At 39.2% G+C, this 19,589-nt stretch overlaps 2 protein-coding genes across 4 annotated transcripts in view; both read left to right on the top strand.

Moving 5' to 3' along the window:
- Positions 1-9,281, top strand: part of LOC146508012 (neuroendocrine convertase 1-like) — a 131,396-nt gene extending 122,115 nt beyond the window's left edge. For all 3 annotated transcript variants that reach the window (XM_085178592.1, XM_085178594.1, XM_085178593.1), the window contains 4 exons: positions 1,499-1,536; positions 2,162-2,241; positions 2,874-2,962; positions 6,130-9,281. In XM_085178592.1, the coding sequence (XP_085034718.1) occupies positions 1,499-1,536; positions 2,162-2,241; positions 2,874-2,962; positions 6,130-6,593 (671 nt within the window). In that variant the 3' untranslated portion in view covers positions 6,594-9,281. The remainder of the gene's footprint in view (positions 1-1,498; positions 1,537-2,161; positions 2,242-2,873; positions 2,963-6,129) is intronic.
- Positions 9,282-9,371: 90 nt separating this feature from the next.
- The window catches only part of LOC146508011 (furin-like), a 78,773-nt gene continuing 68,555 nt past the window's right edge, over positions 9,372-19,589 (top strand). Inside the window, exons 1-2 of the mRNA XM_085178591.1 lie at positions 9,372-9,718; positions 10,373-10,476. Of these exons, the coding sequence (XP_085034717.1) occupies positions 9,554-9,718; positions 10,373-10,476 (269 nt within the window). The 5' untranslated portion in view covers positions 9,372-9,553. The remainder of the gene's footprint in view (positions 9,719-10,372; positions 10,477-19,589) is intronic.

The raw sequence follows: 19,589 nt of genomic DNA, 5'->3' as shown, positions 1-19,589 counted from the left end.
GAGAGACAATGATGAAAAGATGCAAAGAAAGGTGTAGTGTAAGAGAAAAGAAAAAGAAATCAAAAGGACGGCAGTACAAACGGATTTGGTGGATTGGATTGTTCTGCGCCCAGTCACTCGTTCACTCATTCATCAATCATGTGCGAAGCTTCGTCGTACAAAACACGGGTCTTGACAAAAGTTGATTTTAAAAAATGGACTTCACCACTACACTCTGGCAAATTAATTGCACCAATTAGTGGAGCACTCAAAATTCAAAATTTTAATAACCTGTCTACCACACAGCAAGTTGCAATGACTTGAAACAGCACTGCTTTACAGAATGTAATAAAATAAAAAGTGCACTTATCCAGTGCACCAGGCATTAAAAATGAGGAAGCGATCTCTTTAAGCATATTGGGCTTGATCTTGTCTCAGTTCCTGACGCACATCTGCTCTCTGCCTTGTATTCATTGAATTTTCCTCTATATTTTGGAATTTGATATTTTCATATAAACACCATTAAGTGGACTTTCACTTGTTAACCTCAGAGGGTCAGAGTAAAATGTGTTCTGTCTATGCAGCTCCGGCACATAGTCTGTGCCCACCACTCTGTATAAGTGAGCTCAGAGACAGGAACTATGTTAACTTTGGAGATGACTCAGTTGATGTCAGTCTGCTTCTTAGAAATGAGTCATCACATGAGTTTGTGTTCTGAACATACAGCTTGTAGAGACAAGGAGAAACATCACCTTTGCCTTCTCAGACCTTCACTGAAGTATGGAAAATCAGAAGTGTTAAGAATTACAGGATACAGTCATTGTAATAAGAAAGTGCAACCTCTTTTATTTAGGACACGGCAAAAACAATCTGGTTCTTGGTAGGTTCTATAACAACGTTGACATGTTACACCATGTGATAATTTAACAATAATGGACAACCAGTGTGTGAGTTAACAATTATTTAGTTACATCCAGGTGCTGCCTAATCAAATGCACTGATTAACTATGTGATCATCTCTGTAAAAGCAGATGTTTTGGCAGTTTGCTGGTCTGAAACATTCAGGTGTGTGTTCACACGATGCCAAGGAGCAGAACTGAAAACAGTGATCCCACTCACAGCAGCACATCTACAACAGAATGGTTGGGGGGAAGAAACAAGGTGTTGCAATGGCCCAGTCAAAGTCCAGAGCTCAACCTGATTGAAATGTTGTGGCAGGACCTTAAGAGAGCTTTGTAGAAAAACAAATGCCTGCAAAGCCTTTTGTTAAATAAATAAATGAGATAAATGAAAATAAATGAGAAGATGTGCATCACCACAGATGAACATTGTGTTTACATATGTAAATCCTTAGTATTGACAGAGGGCGCACGTTCTTTTTGACATGACTGTAAGTACCATGATATTGACTGACTGAGAAATTGAGGTCTGTGCTGATCTAATATAAGAAATACACTTTTAACCAGAAAAATTACTTGCAAAACTAAATCCATCATATTTTTTCTGTTTTCTTTTCCAGGTTTAGATCACACAAACAAGGACCTAAAGAAAAACTTTGTGAGTAAATTCAAAATCAATGTGCCTTAAATGAATTTGAGCATTATCTTAGAGGCTTTTCTCTCAGCTAGTGTTGCTTCTCTGTTCGTTAAAAGATGAGACAATAAAAGTTTCATATAGTTAGAAAGCTGCGAGGCTGGTGTTACACTGGCTGGCCATAAAGCATATGTGAAGTGGCAGCGTTGTTTGCTCCTGCCTTGTCATTTATAATCCTATAGGCAGTTTGAAGCGTGCAGGCCAACTTGTACTTTGTCACAGCAGATTGTCTGGCATGGATAAGCCTGGCTGCAGAGAGAGAGAGGGAGATACATAATTGCTCTCTTGTACAGTCTGCTGCCAAGACATCCTCCTCCCGTTATGCCTATATACACTGGCAAACAAGTCATTCAAACATGTTCACTTTTATGACACACACACATAAACCACACCGACACGCAGCAGCATCTCCTCAGTGACAGTGATTGCCGTCAGTCAGAAGAAAAATGTTGACAGTCTAATTCAAGTGCCACTATCGAGAGTTTTTTATGGGATTGCTTCATTTCCTGTCATGTCATCCTGATGTTTTGTGTTGAGGGTTATGCTGTCGTACACTACTCCGCATTTGTTTTCTGTCTCGCTTTTCCAGGAGGCCCGTGCCAGTTTTGACCTGCGTGCATCACACGGTCTGTCTCACGATCCCATGCCTGTCAGAAATGAGGAGAATAGGTAATGACTCCTGTCCTTTTACTCTTTCCTCTAGATATCCGATCCCTATATTTCTCCCTTCCAAAACCAGGAAACTGATCAAATGTCGTGTATAGTGGCCCTAACGTGAGACGCAAACATTCAAGCTAAGCAACCGAGCTAATTCTTGGACCTAAAACTAGCTTAACTGGCTGCAACAAGCGACAGCTGTCCTCTCACAGAGAAAGAATCGGTGGACGTTGGTTAAAATGTGAGAATCTTGAGTTTGCCTGTCTGAAATCAGAGATCTATCATGTTACACTGGAAGTCTGCTGCTGTCATTTCATGAAAAAGCTTAACTGATTAACTGTAGCTCAAGACATGATATCAAGGTCAATTTCTCTTTTTGCTAATTAAAGATTTCAAAACTAAATCGCTGCACGTGTCTGGTGTCAACCTATAACATATTACCTGTTTTTTTCATGCTTTGATTATTGGAGTTGAGACTTCCAGTATCTTAGTGTTCTTTTCTGACAATGTGAGCCAATCATATTGAGGAGATGCCATAATTACTGCGTGTGCTCAGGTTAAAACACCCCCCAAAAAAGAAAACGCTCATCTCAGCTTATTTAGTCTCTGTATGTGGCTAACATCTTATTCCCCCTCTGTCTCAGTCACGGTACCCATTGTGCAGGGGAAGTTGCCATGGAGGCCAACAACTCCTACTGTGGTGTGGGCATCGCCTTCAATGCCAGGATTGGAGGTGAGGAAAACAATACAGCCTTAAAAAGACCGTAGGAGGCAGTGCATTGTGGGTGTGCTGCACTGGCCAAAACGAGGACATGGCATAAGAAGCATTTTTTAAAACACTTGTTATACTACATTGGTGCTATATTATTATTATTATTAATAATATTATTCATTTACTTGATGAAAAATGCATGCTTTGTGACTTTAGGACAGCTGTGCAGCTCTATTGGTAAAGACAGAAGAAAGGGTTTTTTAGTGGTGCTCAGTATACCTTTGGGGATTGACAGTAGGGCCAACACCTTATCTAGCAGAAATCTATTCATTTCTGACCAATTATAAACCCCTAGTTTTTACAAAAAAAAGAGGAAAGGAAATAATTTTAGCACAATGCTGTGATTTTTCGTTGCCTGTGGTTAAAACCTCTTTGGAGGAAAAACCCGGCATGCATAATACACCTGCTCTAACTTTACAAGGTCTCACTTACTTTATTATAAAATGATAAATAATTCAAACTCACCTTTACTGGCAGAAATTCGAAAGTAACAAATATTCCAAAAACCAAAATACCACTCCCACATCCACATGCTGAATTATTTTTGAGAGAAAAGAAAAATGTGTTTTTCTGTCGTTTAACTCAGCATCATTTCCAGATGCAAATGGAAATGATGCTGAGTAAAACGGTTGATTTTATGTTTGGTTTAGGGGAAAATTAAAATGTCGAGCTATAAGCAGAAACACTGTAAAATGTGGCAGAAAATCACAGGAAATCGTGCCAAATGTTCACAGTGAAGTTTTCCTTGTCGGTATACATTTTCAACGCTTGTGTATATATTTACAGTGAACATGGCTTTAGGTTTATGCGAATACAGGTCACTACATATTGACTGGCTGCTATTCAGGCATGCTGCCCCTATTTAACAGCTCATTTTTTAGTGTAATGGCTTTTTTAGTGGTGGTAGTAACATCGGAAAAGGATGAATGAACTGAATACATACGATCGCCCATTTTCCCATTGTGAAATCAAAGATTTTTACAGGGTTTACCAAGAGTGCTGTAACCCACAAGTTAATGAGGAGTACATAATGTGTTTGAATAAGAACACTTCCTGCAGCTCTCAGATCCTAAATGACTCAAACTGAGTTTAATGCAGCGATGGCATCAGCACAAAATAGAGAAAATGAGAAGAGGAATCCCTCAGTTGAACTCTGGCATTTGAACTCTGCTCTGTGATCTTTAATCTCTGACCCATCCTCGTTTGTCACAGGCAGATGAGCGTCTCATGCAAAAAAGAGAGCAAAAGAAAAACAGAGCACGAATTTCTTCCCACAGTTAGATTCGATTTTGCTTTGTTGGTTCCATTTGATTCTGACTCATAAACAGTCTGTATGGCACACAGGAGACGAAGGGGCAAGACCTGCATGAAAGATGCATGTTTTGACTTGAGCTGTCACACAGCTGACTAAGTGAAGTTCTTTGCCTCTGTTTGTAGTGTTTGTATTGACGATTTGTGTTCTTGTTTTTCATCACAGTCACCACACAAACTTTTCAAAACCTTAGAAAATGTGCATTATTCCATCTGAAAACATGTATTTTTCATGTAAACTGACTGTACATGCAATAATAGATGCTAAGCTGAATACATGTGGTTCTTGGCTATGCCTCTCCAACGACCTAATTCTGAAAAGTTGCTTCGTCAGATATCCCAGCTCTTGAGCATATTAACATCTCAGCACAGAAACAGACTCCATTTTTTAAATGTAAAAAAACAACTCTTTAATGCTAGCCAGGTCTAATAAATAAGAAAGAGACTTTTTTTTCTGTAAACCTTCCTTTACTCCACTGTCTCTAGTCGCTGCCATCTAATGACAGTGGTCTTTTGTTCCATCCACAGTCTCTAATTGGAGTGATGTTGTCAAGCTACAATTACAAAGGACACATCCACTGTTTAGAATTTATGCAACAAACAGCAGAAACCTAAATGCACATCTGACTTGTGGTTTGGATTAATTACTGTATAGTTTCTACTGCAAATCAAAAAGAAAAAAAAAACACATTTAATGCAATTAAAATTTTTCTCTATCGCATTCTTTCACAATGTCTGACCCTGTCACTTCAACTGGCCGTTTTAGGGATTTGAGTTCTCCAAATTTAATTACATCTCAGGTAGACAGTAGCTGTGATGACCAACACGATAGTAGAGAGATTATTTGAAGTATTATTTCAAACATGACATTTATTTTCAAATCCCCATCCATCCATCCATTAATCTTCTTAACCCATTATCAAATTGTTGAATAAAATTTATACTTATTTTTGAAAGCTGCCATTCTCAGTAAAAAAAAAAAAAAAAGATTAAATATGTTTTTTTCACACAAATAGAGATTAGCTGGTGAGCATTTACTTGCTAAAAGTGAGACATGCAGGAACTAAAAAGAGGGTGAATACTGGATTTAGATTCAAGATGTATATAAATATTAATGTGAGTCTTTATCTGTTGGATGTGGGAGGGACCACATCAGCTTAAAATGTTATGATACACTATTTAAATGTTAGTTAAAAAATATATCAGTGATTGCGGTCCTAAATGAGACCCACCCCCACATAAATGTACTCCAGTTTTGCGATCAGAAATCTTAAAACAGTTGATAACCTGTGCAGTGCTGACACTCCACACTTTCCAGTAGCAGATTTACTGAATGTTGGATAAAGTGAAATAATCCATAGTTTCACCCTGTAGCTTGTATATACTGGGATGTTTTTGGCTGCTTTTCTCAGCTTTGATAGCATGCTAACTTGGGGTGACACCCCCCAGGGTCCCTCGGGGCAAATGGAAGAAAAATCTCACTCTCACTGTAGCTTCTCTGTCCACTGACATTACATTATAGCAGTTCATGGCTGCTGCAGACACAGTTGCACTGCAAGTACTGAGCTTCACAAACTCTTATTTCACAGTTAAACTGATGAAGTAACTTCTTTTAAGACATATGTTAATCATTTTATTCAGTTTATAATGGTGGTCAGAAAGTATCAATCAGTAAATGCAGAGGAATGTAAATATAGCGACAGTGAGGGGATGAGATATAGCTATAGTTTGTGTTGTTTTCTATTTCCTTTTTTTTTTTCATTTTGCACAAGCCTTCCTCCAAACTCTGATCTCTGTGACCTTTTCGATGTGACCAGGTATCCGCCTGTTGGATGGCTCTGTGACGGATGCCATGGAGGCCACAGCTCTGACCTTCAACATCCACTTCATCGACATCTACGTCTGCAGTTGGGGCCCGAGGGACGACGGGGCCGAGATGGACGGGCCGCAGAGCCTGACAGAGCAAGCCCTCCGGCTAGGAGCTCACAAGGCACAGCTTTCATCTCTAAGTTCACACTGCTGTCTGTCAGATGTAAAGCCGACAGTCACACTGTCAGTGGAGCTGGGATTGGAAGGACAAAATGTCGAGTGTTCAGATTTCCTAGCCAGATTTAAATCCTCATTTCCTTATTTATTTATATCGTACGGAGAGTACGTTCATGACACGTACTGTAACAAAGTCAAGCTGCTACTTTTGCCACATAGTCAGACTGCTCCAAAACAGACTGAAAGTTTCTATTTGTTTTGTTTTTTAGATGAATATTGCAGGAAACTCTATTGATGGCTAATGCCAGGCTGTGTGTGTGTGTGTGTGTGTGTGTGTGTGTGTGTGTGTTGTGATCCTGGCCTCTCCATTATTTGGTATTCACTTCCCCTACATGTGACTATTTTGGTTTGTTCATATAGACAGTAAGAGCATGACCTCCCACACAAAAAATACACTGATCAGCCACAACATTGAAACTAATGACAGATGACTAGAATAACACCAGTCTTCTAGAGACCGTGTTCTTCTGGGATATTTTGGGTCCTGGCATTCACAGGGACATAATTTAAACTTAAAGAAAGATGGATATAGCGATCATGGCGTTGCCCGCTGGTTTGTAACATCCAGTTTTGAAGCCTTCACATGAGCATTTTCACAGTCACCATCTTGGTATTTTGAAACCAGATGTGACAAGCACGGTGACTGTGAAGCTGCACTCTCATTGGCTAATGACTTGTGACTGACATGTCATACCCTGGACAATTCTCCTTTCTAATATGTAGATAACCCAAATTTAGGAGCCCATAACCCATAAACTAATCAGGAAAGTGTTTATAGAGATCAGGACAGAGAGTTGGTTTTCCATAGATTTCCATGAGACCAAACCACAGGTTTTGACCCCTGGTGGCAATGAATAATAATGCAGGGTTAAGATACTTGCCCACTGGCTTCACGTCTTTTTATAGCGCTAGAGGCTACATCTTCTCTTGTCTCAGTCAAACTTCTTCTTGGGTACTTTTGCACTGCTGTTATTAGATTCTGTGTTTCCTGTTCACATCTTCCATGTGCTCTGGTTTTCTCTGTTTGGCTACTTCTTTACCGCTCTGGAAAAGTAGAAAACTGCTTTTAATTGTATTTCCTTTGAATGAAATTGAAAATCCAAAGTGCCTGTCACCAAGGCAACAACGTCAATGTCCAGTATCACCAATTCATAATTTAGCTGAAATGTTATTCTCTTCAGCAGTAAGTCTAATTTCTAAGCCAGTAAGGGATTTATTTACACAAGTCTTAGTTTTAAGCTTCAATAAACAGCACAAGAAATGTTTATACAGCTGCTGCACTACAGTTTTTTTGGTGCCATAAACCAAGATCGAAGAACAGAATTTAAGCACAACTTCATTCTTCACTCTGGAAACACAGTTCTATGATAAAAATGTTCAAACACAGTTTGCTTACTGATTTTCAAGCATATGTGAGTAACTTTAATCCTGGTTCCTCAGGTTTAGGTGTAATTTTTTGGGTTCTTAAAAAGGATTATCATCTTCTGAAGACAATATTGCAGTAAAAGTGTGCTCTTTTAGCAAACTAAGGGTTAAGGATGATAATGGTAACTTCCTGGTTTGAATCTGGATGAGGCCTTTTGTTTCAAATGCTTCCCCTTTTCCACAAGCTCTTTCTAAAAAAAGAACGGCTTAATATGCCCCCTAAATTACTAGCTGCCCCTCAGTTTCAGCATTTTTTTCACAAGTTAATGAGCCTGATTTTCAGTGGTGTATTAGCTTTCAAGATCAAGTGGACACCACAGAAAAGATATTTCTTAATTTATTCTTCACTGCTTCAGCTTTGAGTTGTTTTGGTCTTAGTGATGCCCTGTGAGAGCTGCTCCTTACACTGTCCTTTGTGAAGGTTCATGTGCTGATGCCTTTGAGGAAAAAATAGTATTTGAGGAAAAAAATTTAGTCACCTCATGAGGCATTAAAATGTTGCATTAAAAAAACCTAAATTTAGCAAGGGTGCGACAACACCAAAAAGAAGACATAAAATGTAGCAACTCAAGGGACCATGTGGGTTGGACCATGGACAGTTGGGCAGTAAGCATCACATAATCTCATTATAATGTGATGGTATTTTCATTACACTGGGTTCTGCTAAGGCCTTTAAACACCAGACACGTAAAGTTTTGTGAGAATATTTTGACTACGTGATTTTGCTGAATGAATCTGCGGCATTCATTTTTTCAGCCGGAAAAAGTGCACTCATAGCTCAAATTTTGCACCAGTACTGAATATAAAAATGGTAAAATAATATTGTTTTAACTTAGACACACAGCTAGACACTGCTCTGGGTCATGGCTCTCTGGAATGATTTCTCTGACTCCTCAGATGTGGTCCCAACTCTGGGAACAAGAGCTCAAACTGTCCCAGTTGACATCTTGAAATATGTACGTATGCGATCGGGATACAGCTTTATATTCTGGATCGAACCATGAAATTCTACCTGCTGCTGCCTTCTCTTGAGAACTGTAAGAATCTTGGTTTTAGCCTTTTCTTGTTGGAAAACATCAAGACTGAAATTTTTTTTGCTTTGCATTTTTTGAGAACAACTTTTCACAAAAAGCCAAGCTAGCATAAGCCAGCAATGGACTCCTATGACTTTTGTAGATTGTTGTAGCAATTTATCACATCTGGCTAGTTTCATCATCAGAGTGTGTTGTGAATGCAGTATTCCCTTTACCATGTATATAAAAAAGTGCAAGAAAGACTAGTCTGAATTCAGGGTACATGGGTTTTTATACATACAAAATGATAATACATTTTACAGGAACAAACTGTCCATGTTACATTATAATAGGAAAAATAAAAACAGTACTACTACCACATAGCTGGAGTAACGGTATGTTATTGTAAAGCTTGCATTGTGCTTTAGCTTTCAGTGCTAAAATTTAAAGGAAAGTTTGTTGCAGTAATTCATGCAAATTATTTATTTATTTATTTTTTTTAAAACTATCAAAATAGCTACAAAGCAAACAGCTTAAAAGATATTTTATGAAAGACTTACATATGTTGTACACATAAAACAAAACAGCTTTTCCAATAAAACATTTGTTGACAACGTTTGTTTTAGATATAAATACAGTTTTTTGTTAGTATGTGAGATCTTTCTTTTTTTCATTCTCTTTGACATCCCACTGTTTGTTTTCTCAGGGCCGAGGTGGGAAGGGCAGCATCTACGTGTGGGCGGCAGGTAATGGTGGAATGCAGCATGACCACTGCGGTGCAGATGGATTTGTTAACTCCATCTACAACATTGCCATCGGCGCCGTCACTCAAACTGGGAAGCCCGCCTTCTTTGGAGAGCCCTGCCCTGGAGTGATGGCCGTCACTCTGACAGGGACCAGCGTGGGAAGCTCATTACCTTTGGTTAGTGTGTGTGTACCTCCCAATACATCTAACAACAGTATTTATCATTAATGAGTGTATATACAGTATGTGTATGTGTGCACATCAGTGCCAGCAGCCCTGATCTTTGGCTCTTGTGAGCTGTAAGAAGCCTGTTAAAGAGCAGCCACTGGTGTGGTATTTATAGAGACTTGCCAAATGACCTAGGTGACTGCTGGGCACACACATGCAGACACGCAGGAGCCAACGAGTGTTAATTGGAGGTAAAGCGTGGCTGTAGTGGCTGAGAAAGAGAGAGGAAGAAGCAGAGGTGTTGATGGCGGAGGTAACACTGAAAAGCCAGGAACAAATCCAGCGCCAGCTCTAGGGCTGCAGAAACAGAAAGGCCAATTTTATCAGTGTGATATCACCCTCGTCTGCAGGGAGGTCTGCCCTTTACCACCTCACATTAGAAGGTGGTTAGACCAGAATGCAGTTGTTTTGTTACTGTTAAATTGTGTTGACGTGTTCTAATGACAGAAGAACTGCTGTTGACACAGTAGGTGCTATAGTGTGGAACCAGTAATGGCTTAATTAGCTGCAAACAACTCACATGCACCTCCCCTTTACAGCATATATACTGGTACATGTAATATAATATATCATGTAAAATTAGTTCCTTTGTGATTCCTCCAGGTGACTGTGACCAACATTGGTGATGGATGTGTCACACACTTTCCAGGAACATCCAGTGCTGCTCCGATTGCTGCAGCGATTCTGGCTCTTGCCTTAGAAGTAAAGTGAGTTTTTTTTCTTCCTACTTATTCTACAGTCAAATAATGATATAAAATTGAATTTCGTATCGTGTTCATTTATGTAGGATTAATTTTGTGCTGCCTATATAGTGAATCCTAATAACACCTGCAATCATCAGATCTTTCATTTAGCACCCCCTGCAGGTCACATGTTCACTGCTGATTTGTTCATCGATAGCTCAGGTTAGCAACAGGCAGACCACGGTCCAGACCCAGATGCTCTTATTTACGAATCTAGACATATTACTACATTTTGACAAATTTTTTATAATTATTTACGGTATGGTTATTTTAATCTGTGCAAGGGTTAAGGTATTTACACAGGAAATACACCGACCAATCGTGTACATTCTAACTTATCTCACATGATGCTACTCAGCCAATGAAATCATTTATTCAGAGCATGTGTGAAAACAGAAAACTCCAAGATGCAGAAGTCAGATGAAGTAAGTCAGGAAAACAGATAGGGAGCAAGAAGAGGTTTGTCTGGAAACTAATTGTTCAAAAACTATGTTATTTATTTTTGCTTGTAAACATTATTTCACTCAAAATAGGGAAAGAACATTTTATTATTACTTTAATATTTTATTAATAGCAGCACACATTGACATGTTGTTGAATCCTACTTTATTTATTTTACTTTAAAACCAGTTAAAACCCTGGAAACAGACATTAAACTGTTAGACTACTTTCAAATATATTACACTAAATTATCATGGAAATGCATGATATTTCGGACCTGTGTTTGAGGACATTTTCTCTGACTAGGCCTCTTTAAATTTTAACTGAATGCTGATTTACAGAGGCCCAGGCCCAGTCAGTATGTCCTGATGACGTTGTGATCCATTTACCCAACATCTGAATTTGTTCAATATCGATAAAGGCATTGCTAACAACCTCTTTTAAAGTCCACTGCCAATTAGCAAATGCTAACATGCTAACACTAGAATTTTTTGCTTGTGTAAACATTGCCCTTGCAGATATGCTAGCTGGCTGATGTTAGTATGTGGCAGAAGCACTGCTTTACCATTTGGAAATCTCACAAAGCCAATAATGTTGTCTTGACACTTGGTATATCATAGACAGTCACATCTGTATTTGTGCGTCACAAACATTGTGAACACACATTGTGAAACTTTATGGTATTTATGTTTGAAAATAGGCTGGTCCATCTCACAACTGCTGAGTAATGGAGTAAAAATTGTTGTTGGTGTGACCGCCAGATGGTGTCAAGACCATATGCATAATATTCTAAAATAAAAACACAGGATTAGAGCAGGGCGATATGACCAAAAATATTTATCATGATATACATTTGAAAATTTGCGATAATGATATAACTGATGATATAATTGACACTAGACAAAATACTTTGCAACTCCACAACTTTATTAGTGCAACCACCCCCCCCCCCCCAAAAAAAACCCATCAATGTATTTTCACTTCAACAAGCAGCTGCTTTTTATGTGCATTGAAGTTACATAAAAATTTAACAGTGCAAATTCCTTGCTGACAGTTTAACCAAATGGCATTTTCAGTGGAAATTGGCCGACATATCCTCAGCATAACTATGTATAATATCCACAAAACTTAAAAAGAGGTTATACACACACAATACGGTAATACTATGTTGAAGCACAGTACATATCACTCCGCAAAGCTCCTGCCTACGATAGCCGTAATGCTCAGGCAATCCATCAAGCGGTGCGGCTTCGTAGCTTAGCAAAGTCGTACTAAAACATTTGACAGATGTTCAAGCGCCGTGTACCACATAAAATCATTTCAAGGTCAGTAAACACAACCAGAATTCATATATAAGGGCACACAGGATTATAAGGGGCACTGTCGATTTTCAGAAAAATCAAAGGATTGATTAAGTGTGCCGTATTTTCCAAAAAAACACAAAAAACGTAATAACGACGGCCCGCTAGCATGTGCTACCAAAAATAGTGCTTTGTTGTGTATCTGACGGACGAAAGCTAAACCAGTTCCACACCACTAAAGTTGCAGCATTTTTACAAACCAATTCTGGTTCATCTGTTTCATTCAACGATCTGCTTTCGCTCTTCTCATTCTCCGCCATGCTTTTTCCGCCATGTGCGTATGAAAACAAAGCCACTGCACATGCGCGTTTTACCCATATTCTGTCGCAATATTTCATTTTCTTATCGTTGCCCAACATTATACCGGTATTACTGTGAATGGTATGATATGGCCCAGCCTTACACAGGATCATTATTGCTAAGGTTTGGTGCAGTTAGGTGAAACTTTTAGCTTTATGTCAAACAAGCAGTTTTTTTTTTCTTCTTTTCATTTATTTTGTTAGTCATTATTTCTATTATAATAGAATCAGTTTTGTATAAAATATCATAAAGTTTGTGTCAAATTGCCTGTTTGCACTGTTTAAACGTTCAAAACAAAGCTGGGGTTATTTATTTATTTTATATTAATGATTTTAACAATTCACCAAGTCATTTAGTGGATGATTTTACGACTAAAAGAAACACATAAACAGATATTAACAGTGTTCTGTTTTGTTTTTCTACATTAAAATTCTACACCTCTGATCCTTTCCTACCTTTTTCCCCCCTTGCTCCCTTCCTTTTCCTCTATTTGTTATTTTGGTCCCTCCTTTGATGTAGATCATTATTTTCTCCTACGCATTTGTTTTTTTTCCTTTGTCTGAATCTGCAAATTTATCTCCTCACTCTTTTTTCTTCTTCTCACTCCTTTGTCTTGCCTGCCACTTCGTACAATTTCCCAAGCCCCCTTATTCTTCATCCCTCCTAACTCGCCAGCTGTCGGTGTGGCCTCGAGCCTGGTGTTTTGTGGTGGTATCGGGTGCGTCTACGCCTCCTTCATGTTATAGATGGTACTAGAGGCCGGCTTTACTGCTCCAGCTGTCATGCTGCAGCGTTCTCAGTCTCAGTCGCTTGGCTGTAAAATGGAGCGCGGGTCCCCTGGGCGAGACGACTCCCAGGACATTACTGTTAAAGGCTTTGTCGTGACCCGCTGCTACTGACTAAACTATATATCACCTCTCTTGCTCAGACCAACTGCATTCTGCTCACGTCTTTATGGAACTGGGTCCTCTCTCTCACTCTCTCTGTATATCTTTCTTGCTCTCTTTCTCACATTTGCTCTTTCTGTGTCTCACTCTTTCTCCCCTCAGACGCACACATCCATATATTCTACTATGCTCACTTTTGCACGTTCAAGAGTATTTTTATCGTATCTTCATTAATCAGATACAACCTGTCTAATGTATAGCATCCACAACTTTCTGTGCCTTAGTATATGCAGACAATTTGTATGTAATGTGTATTTACACTGTATTGCCATCACATCCCATTCTTCATCCATAGGATGTTGACCAACCCTTTTTAATTACTTCAACTCTCTAGGAAGGCTTTCCGCAAGGTTTCGGAGTGTGTTTATGGGAATTTTGACCACTTTCCCAGAAGCACATTTGGGAGGTCAGACACTGATGTTTCATGAGAATGGCCAAAGGCGTTTTGATGTCAGGACTCTGTGCAATCCAGTCAGTTCTTCCACACCACATTTGCTCCTCCTTGTCTTTATGGACCTTGCTTTGTACACTGGTGCGCAGTCATAAGGGGCCATCCCCAAACTGTTGCCACAAAGTTGTGAGCAAGAAATATCAAAATTGTCTTGATATGCCAAAGCATTAGGAGTTCATTCCACTAAGGGGCTTAATCAAGCTCCTGAAAAACAACTCCACACCATAACCCCCCCCTCCACCAAACTCTGCACTTGGATACAATGCAGTCACACAGTAATGTTTTCCCTGGCAAACACCAAAACCCAGAAAAGTGTGAATCCTCACTTCAGAGCCCACTCTCCACTTCCCTAGAGTCCAGTGGCGGTATCCTTTACACCACTGCATAGGGATGGGTATCGAAAACCGGTTCTTGTTGAGAACCGGTTCCCACTGTTTCAATTTCTTGGAATTGTTTGCCATTTTTGCAAACGATTCCGATATCGATTCCAGTCGCCCCGAATGACGTCACCATGTTGCGGAGCGTCATTTACCTGGCAGGAAACATGGCGCCTAAGCGGCTCGAACGCTCAAAAGTTTGGTTATACTTTACGAGAACGGATGACAACAGGGCAACTTGCAATACATGAAAAGTAGATATTTCATTTAAGGGAGGAAACACTACGAATATGCAAAAGCATTTGCTCACAAACACACGATAACCTTAAATGAATGTCGTGTTTTTAATTCCGCTCCGGACTCGTGAATCTCAACCCAGCAGCAGCGGTAACGTTTGCACGTCCTCTCCCGTTAATGCAGCAGGTAAATAATCAACTAACAGTGCATATTATGTTAGCTGTGCATTTAGGTGACCATGATGAGACAGTCTGGCTGGCTCAGATGCTGGCAGTTCTCGCTGCAGTCTACCGTTAGCGTCTCCTTTCAGGCCAGGATAGACGAATGTCACCGAGCAGTGACTAAGTTTGTGGTAAAAGGCTTGCACCCATTTGCCACAGCAGATGCCCCCAATTTTCAGTAAGTGAATGTGTTTAATTGTAGGCAGGGACATTACTGGATATTCTTGTGTAATTGCTATAGAATAATATATGTTATACTTTGTTATTGCTACAGAAGAATATTTATTTTATTGTTTTACATTTACAATTTTTTTTTTTCCTGGGGACGCTGTGACACCCCATTAAAGAGCCGTAGGCTGGATCTCTTAAGATCTCACTGTTGGGTTTTGTAAGGCCATGTTACTCCTAAATTTCTATCTTGTTCAAAGAGAAGATATAAAACAAAGTTCTAAGCTAATCGACCTTAGTGTTCTCCTTTTTTAAAAAGAATCTATAAGAGAATCGATAAAGAATCGAATCATTAAACAGAATTGAAAATGGAATCGGAATCGTGAAAATCTTATCAATACCCATCCCTACCACTGCATCTGATGCTTTGCATTGTTAGGCTTGGATGCAGCTGCTCAGCTATGGAAACATTCAATGAACCTGTCTACGCACTGTTCTTGAGCTAATCTAAAGGACACATGAAGTTTGGAGGTCTGCAACGATCGACTATGCAGAAAGACGGCAAGCTCTACACACTATGCGTCTCGGCATCCGAGCGATGCTGGCCACATGATTGTTGATTAAAAGTGTTTAGCCTGTTGGTACACCACTGTGCTCCTGAAATATCGCAACCTGTGCTGAAGAGATTCCCATGAAATCTGGTACAGACATGCATAGTTTGTAGAGTATGAAGGAGGCTCTAACATAAGCTGGCTAACACCACTATATGTTCAAGTTAGCAAAGTATTTATTACAATGCACAGAGCTGCTTGTGTCAAGTTGCAGTCAGTCTTTATAATATGAGGCAAATCTAGCCACAGATGAAAGTCCTTGATTCAACTGTCACCTCCACTATTGACACACATACCATCAGTTTAAACCTTTTTTTGCAGATTGGCTCATTGTGAACATATACGCAGGGTTATTGATACAAAATCTACCCATTACTGCTGCCTAATAATGATTCTATGTCCCTGTCAATCACTCTGTTATCTCCACCTATAATTGTCTTGAAACTGCACTCCTCATGATTGATTAATTGTTTTCCTGGAGTCGTGATCTTTTTTTCAAAAAAGAGATCATGACTGTCAAAAAAACAAGACTGGCAATGCAGAAGATTTTCTGCTGGCATTGTGGTGATGCACTCTCTTAAGTACTGATATAAAGAAGCTTCTATGAATTGCTTTCTGTGCTTTCAGAATAGCCTTCAACTTGTTCCTGTGTCAAGGTGTCAGTGTCTATGTTGGCCTGTCTGCCTGTTTTGCCATCCGTCTCCCTCCATCCATTTTGACGGCTGTCCAGTGAACCATGAGACCAAATCAATTCTTCACTCATCCTGTTTGTCAGTCTTTCTGTCTGTGTTTGTTCACTTTATCACCGTGTCTGTCACTTTATCTCTGTTTCTCTCAGTCCATTTATCAATCTGTCTATCCATTTGCTCACGAGGAGATGGACATTGGGCTTTGCTGTTATTCCACCTCCTAGTTTGGACATGCAGTTGTCCTCCTTTCTGTGCATCCATTTCAAGTTGACTATTTTGGCTGCCTAGAAAGATGGATTGCCTCCTCTTTAACCCGAGTCATAACTGTTCTGAGATCAGATCAGATCAATTTGATCATTTAGCTCCCTTTGCTCAAGTAAGAACTTATAAAATCTCTTAAGCACTTTTGTCTCTTTGGGCAGTTTAGCCATCAATGCATTGCAGCTCTAGGTGCTTTATGGCAAATATGTGCTATTTGCATTATCCAAAGTGAAAATGAATCTTCATCAGAGCACAATGTGCATTATTTACATTTAGTACAGAAAAAACTCAGGGTGATTTCTTGTTTAGTCATTTAAAATGACTAAACATTAGTTACAGCTAATATTGCCTAATGTATGATAGCCATATGTTGAATTTTGATAATAGCATCCATCTGGAATATAATGGCATTCGATCAGCTGTTTTATTAGTGTATTCTCTTTGGATAATAATATTTCTGAAAAGTTGGCTTTTTATAAATGTTGCTTAGACAGAAGAAAAGCATTGTTCTTATGGTAAAGACCACAAATAAATGATTATTATGTATCTAATCAGCTGCAATATAACAGTTTCACTTTGGACATGAAAATCATGTTCATCATTTTCTAGAATACTTTATTATCTTCCCTTTTCCAGTATTCTCTCTTTCTGTCTGTATCCTTTGAATTGAAAAGACAAATATTATAAAACCTTCTCTCTGGGGGGTTAAGGGGTAATCAGCCTGTATTCTTATTGGTGCACATAAAAAAAGTGAATCCACTCACTCTAATTGGTCTTTACTTAACCAGTGTGCCACATGCACAGACAGACACACACACACACATACACATACACAAATCCTCAGCAATGATATCGCTGATATTAATACCAGCAAAGGTTAGTGTCATCTATGCCCTCTTACAAATACATACACAGCAAGAGGTGATTTTTTTAATGACCTACATGTGACGATACTGCTATTATACATATTGTAAGATACGTGTGGGATTAACATGCTTATAAAACTCATTGGCCTTATAGACGATACCTTAGATAGCCTGGCTGTTTAACATGCGAGTCACATTCATGCTTAGCTTTATTTCATTCACACATCACTGACAGGTTTTTGCAACAGAGAGGATTTAATCTGTTTTCTGGGCTGCATGCTTTTTGCGATCATACAGTGCTCTAGTCTGTTCAGTCTGAGTGGAACATGAATGTGAGTACCACGCTTTATGTATTGCTATGAATACTGTTTGCTCAGACACAAAAATGTCGTCATGGTGTGACTAAAGGAAAAAGCTGGCTGATGACTATATAAAAAACACCCGGCTTTTTTTCCAAATAGTTCCTTTCATATTTCAGTCTGAACCAGCCAACTGAGTAACTAACTGAGAGACCAACATTGCCACCTCTACATGACTAAAAACAATGACCAGTGTACTAACTTTAATCAAGTTACATTTCTGTGAAACGAGAAAACAAAATTAACTATTAACACCTTTAAAACAACAACAACATACTTCATATATTTTCCCACAATTTAAAGAGTTGGTCATTAGAAAATATGCACGCATACATCGCACATACAATATTCAAAGCTGGGAGCATATACATATTGACTATACACTAGAAAAGGAAGCAATGAATACAGAGACAGAGATATCTTTGATACAATTTTATACGTAAAAGGATTTTATTTATGTGCAAACACACATTGAACAGTATAATTCCCCAACTTGTTATGCAAAGATCCAAATATGCATGTTAAGCATATTAGCCGCTCATCTGTTTATGCGGCGTAAACACTCGCGCGCACACACAGAGAAGTATAAATCACACAAACACAGACATACATACGCACTGGTCATGGTTCTTGCAATCATACAAGCACACACGTGTACACATGTACCCATTAACCACAGAACTCAGGGCGACATTAGTGGAGTGTGTTTAAAGGAGATTGCGGGCATGCAGTTATTGGACTTTGCCTAATTGATAAACCCATTAGTAACACTTGTTCAGATAACATGGGAGGAATCTCAGTCTGCTCACAGTCACTCCAAATGGGTTCACTTAGGCTTAGAGTGCAGCACATTAAGAGAAGATTACAGAGCGACGTGGAGCTTCTTGCCAGTCCACGCCTCGCTACTGTGAGATTAATAGAGATGAGCTAAAGACAGTGGCAGGGGTAATATTGGACTCTGACACTCCACAGGGTGGAGACAGTGTATATATATGTGTGTAACTGTTCAGCAGTTGATGTGTTGTATCTACATTTATACGTTTCTCTGTACGTTTATACATCTGCGTATGTTTTTGGGTCATTGAGTTAGACTGTGTTTCTTATATTGTGTGAAATGTGTCTGTATTAATGTGTTTGTGAGTGTGTGTGTGTGTGTGTGTGTGTGTGTGTGCACTTTGCTCCTGTTATGTGCATTTGCTTGTTTATGTGGGCAGCTCAGTGCTTCTCTGCAAATCTATATCTGCATGTGTGTTAGTTTCTCTGCTTTTCAACTAGAGCTGTGATGTAGCTCTGCAGATCTTAATGCGAAGTGTCCAAGCAGAAGATGTGCCGCCTGGGATGAGACAGTGAGGTTTAAACTGCTACTCGTCTTGTACCAGCACATTACACCCTGCTGGCTAACAAGCTCCACTGTTAGTGATTTCTCCTTCAGTTACTGCTAACATAAAAAGAAAAGAACAGGAAAATTGCACATGCAGAGCTTCTGTAAAGCGAGCATCAGGGTGCATGCAAATGCTTCAGTCGCTTTCAGCTGCAAATACGTCTATGATGCATGATGGAGTGGAACCTATTACTTTAGAGATGGAGGTGATAATGGTTAATGTTTGGCTACTCGCCATGTTTTCAATTTGAGGTTTATATTGAGAAATAGCCCAACCACCAATGAGTGGATAGCCATGTAATGTCTTACACTGAGCACCATTTTTCAGATTGACTTTTGTGGTTTAGGATAGATGAATTACTACCTAAATATACTGACAGATTTGATGCACACATTTGTGAACCCAT

Source organism: Neolamprologus multifasciatus, chromosome 11 (assembly GCF_963576455.1).
Source record: "Neolamprologus multifasciatus chromosome 11, fNeoMul1.2, whole genome shotgun sequence".
NCBI classification, from domain to species: Eukaryota; Metazoa; Chordata; class Actinopteri; order Cichliformes; family Cichlidae; genus Neolamprologus; species Neolamprologus multifasciatus.
This window is presented reverse-complemented; position numbering and strand designations above follow the sequence as displayed.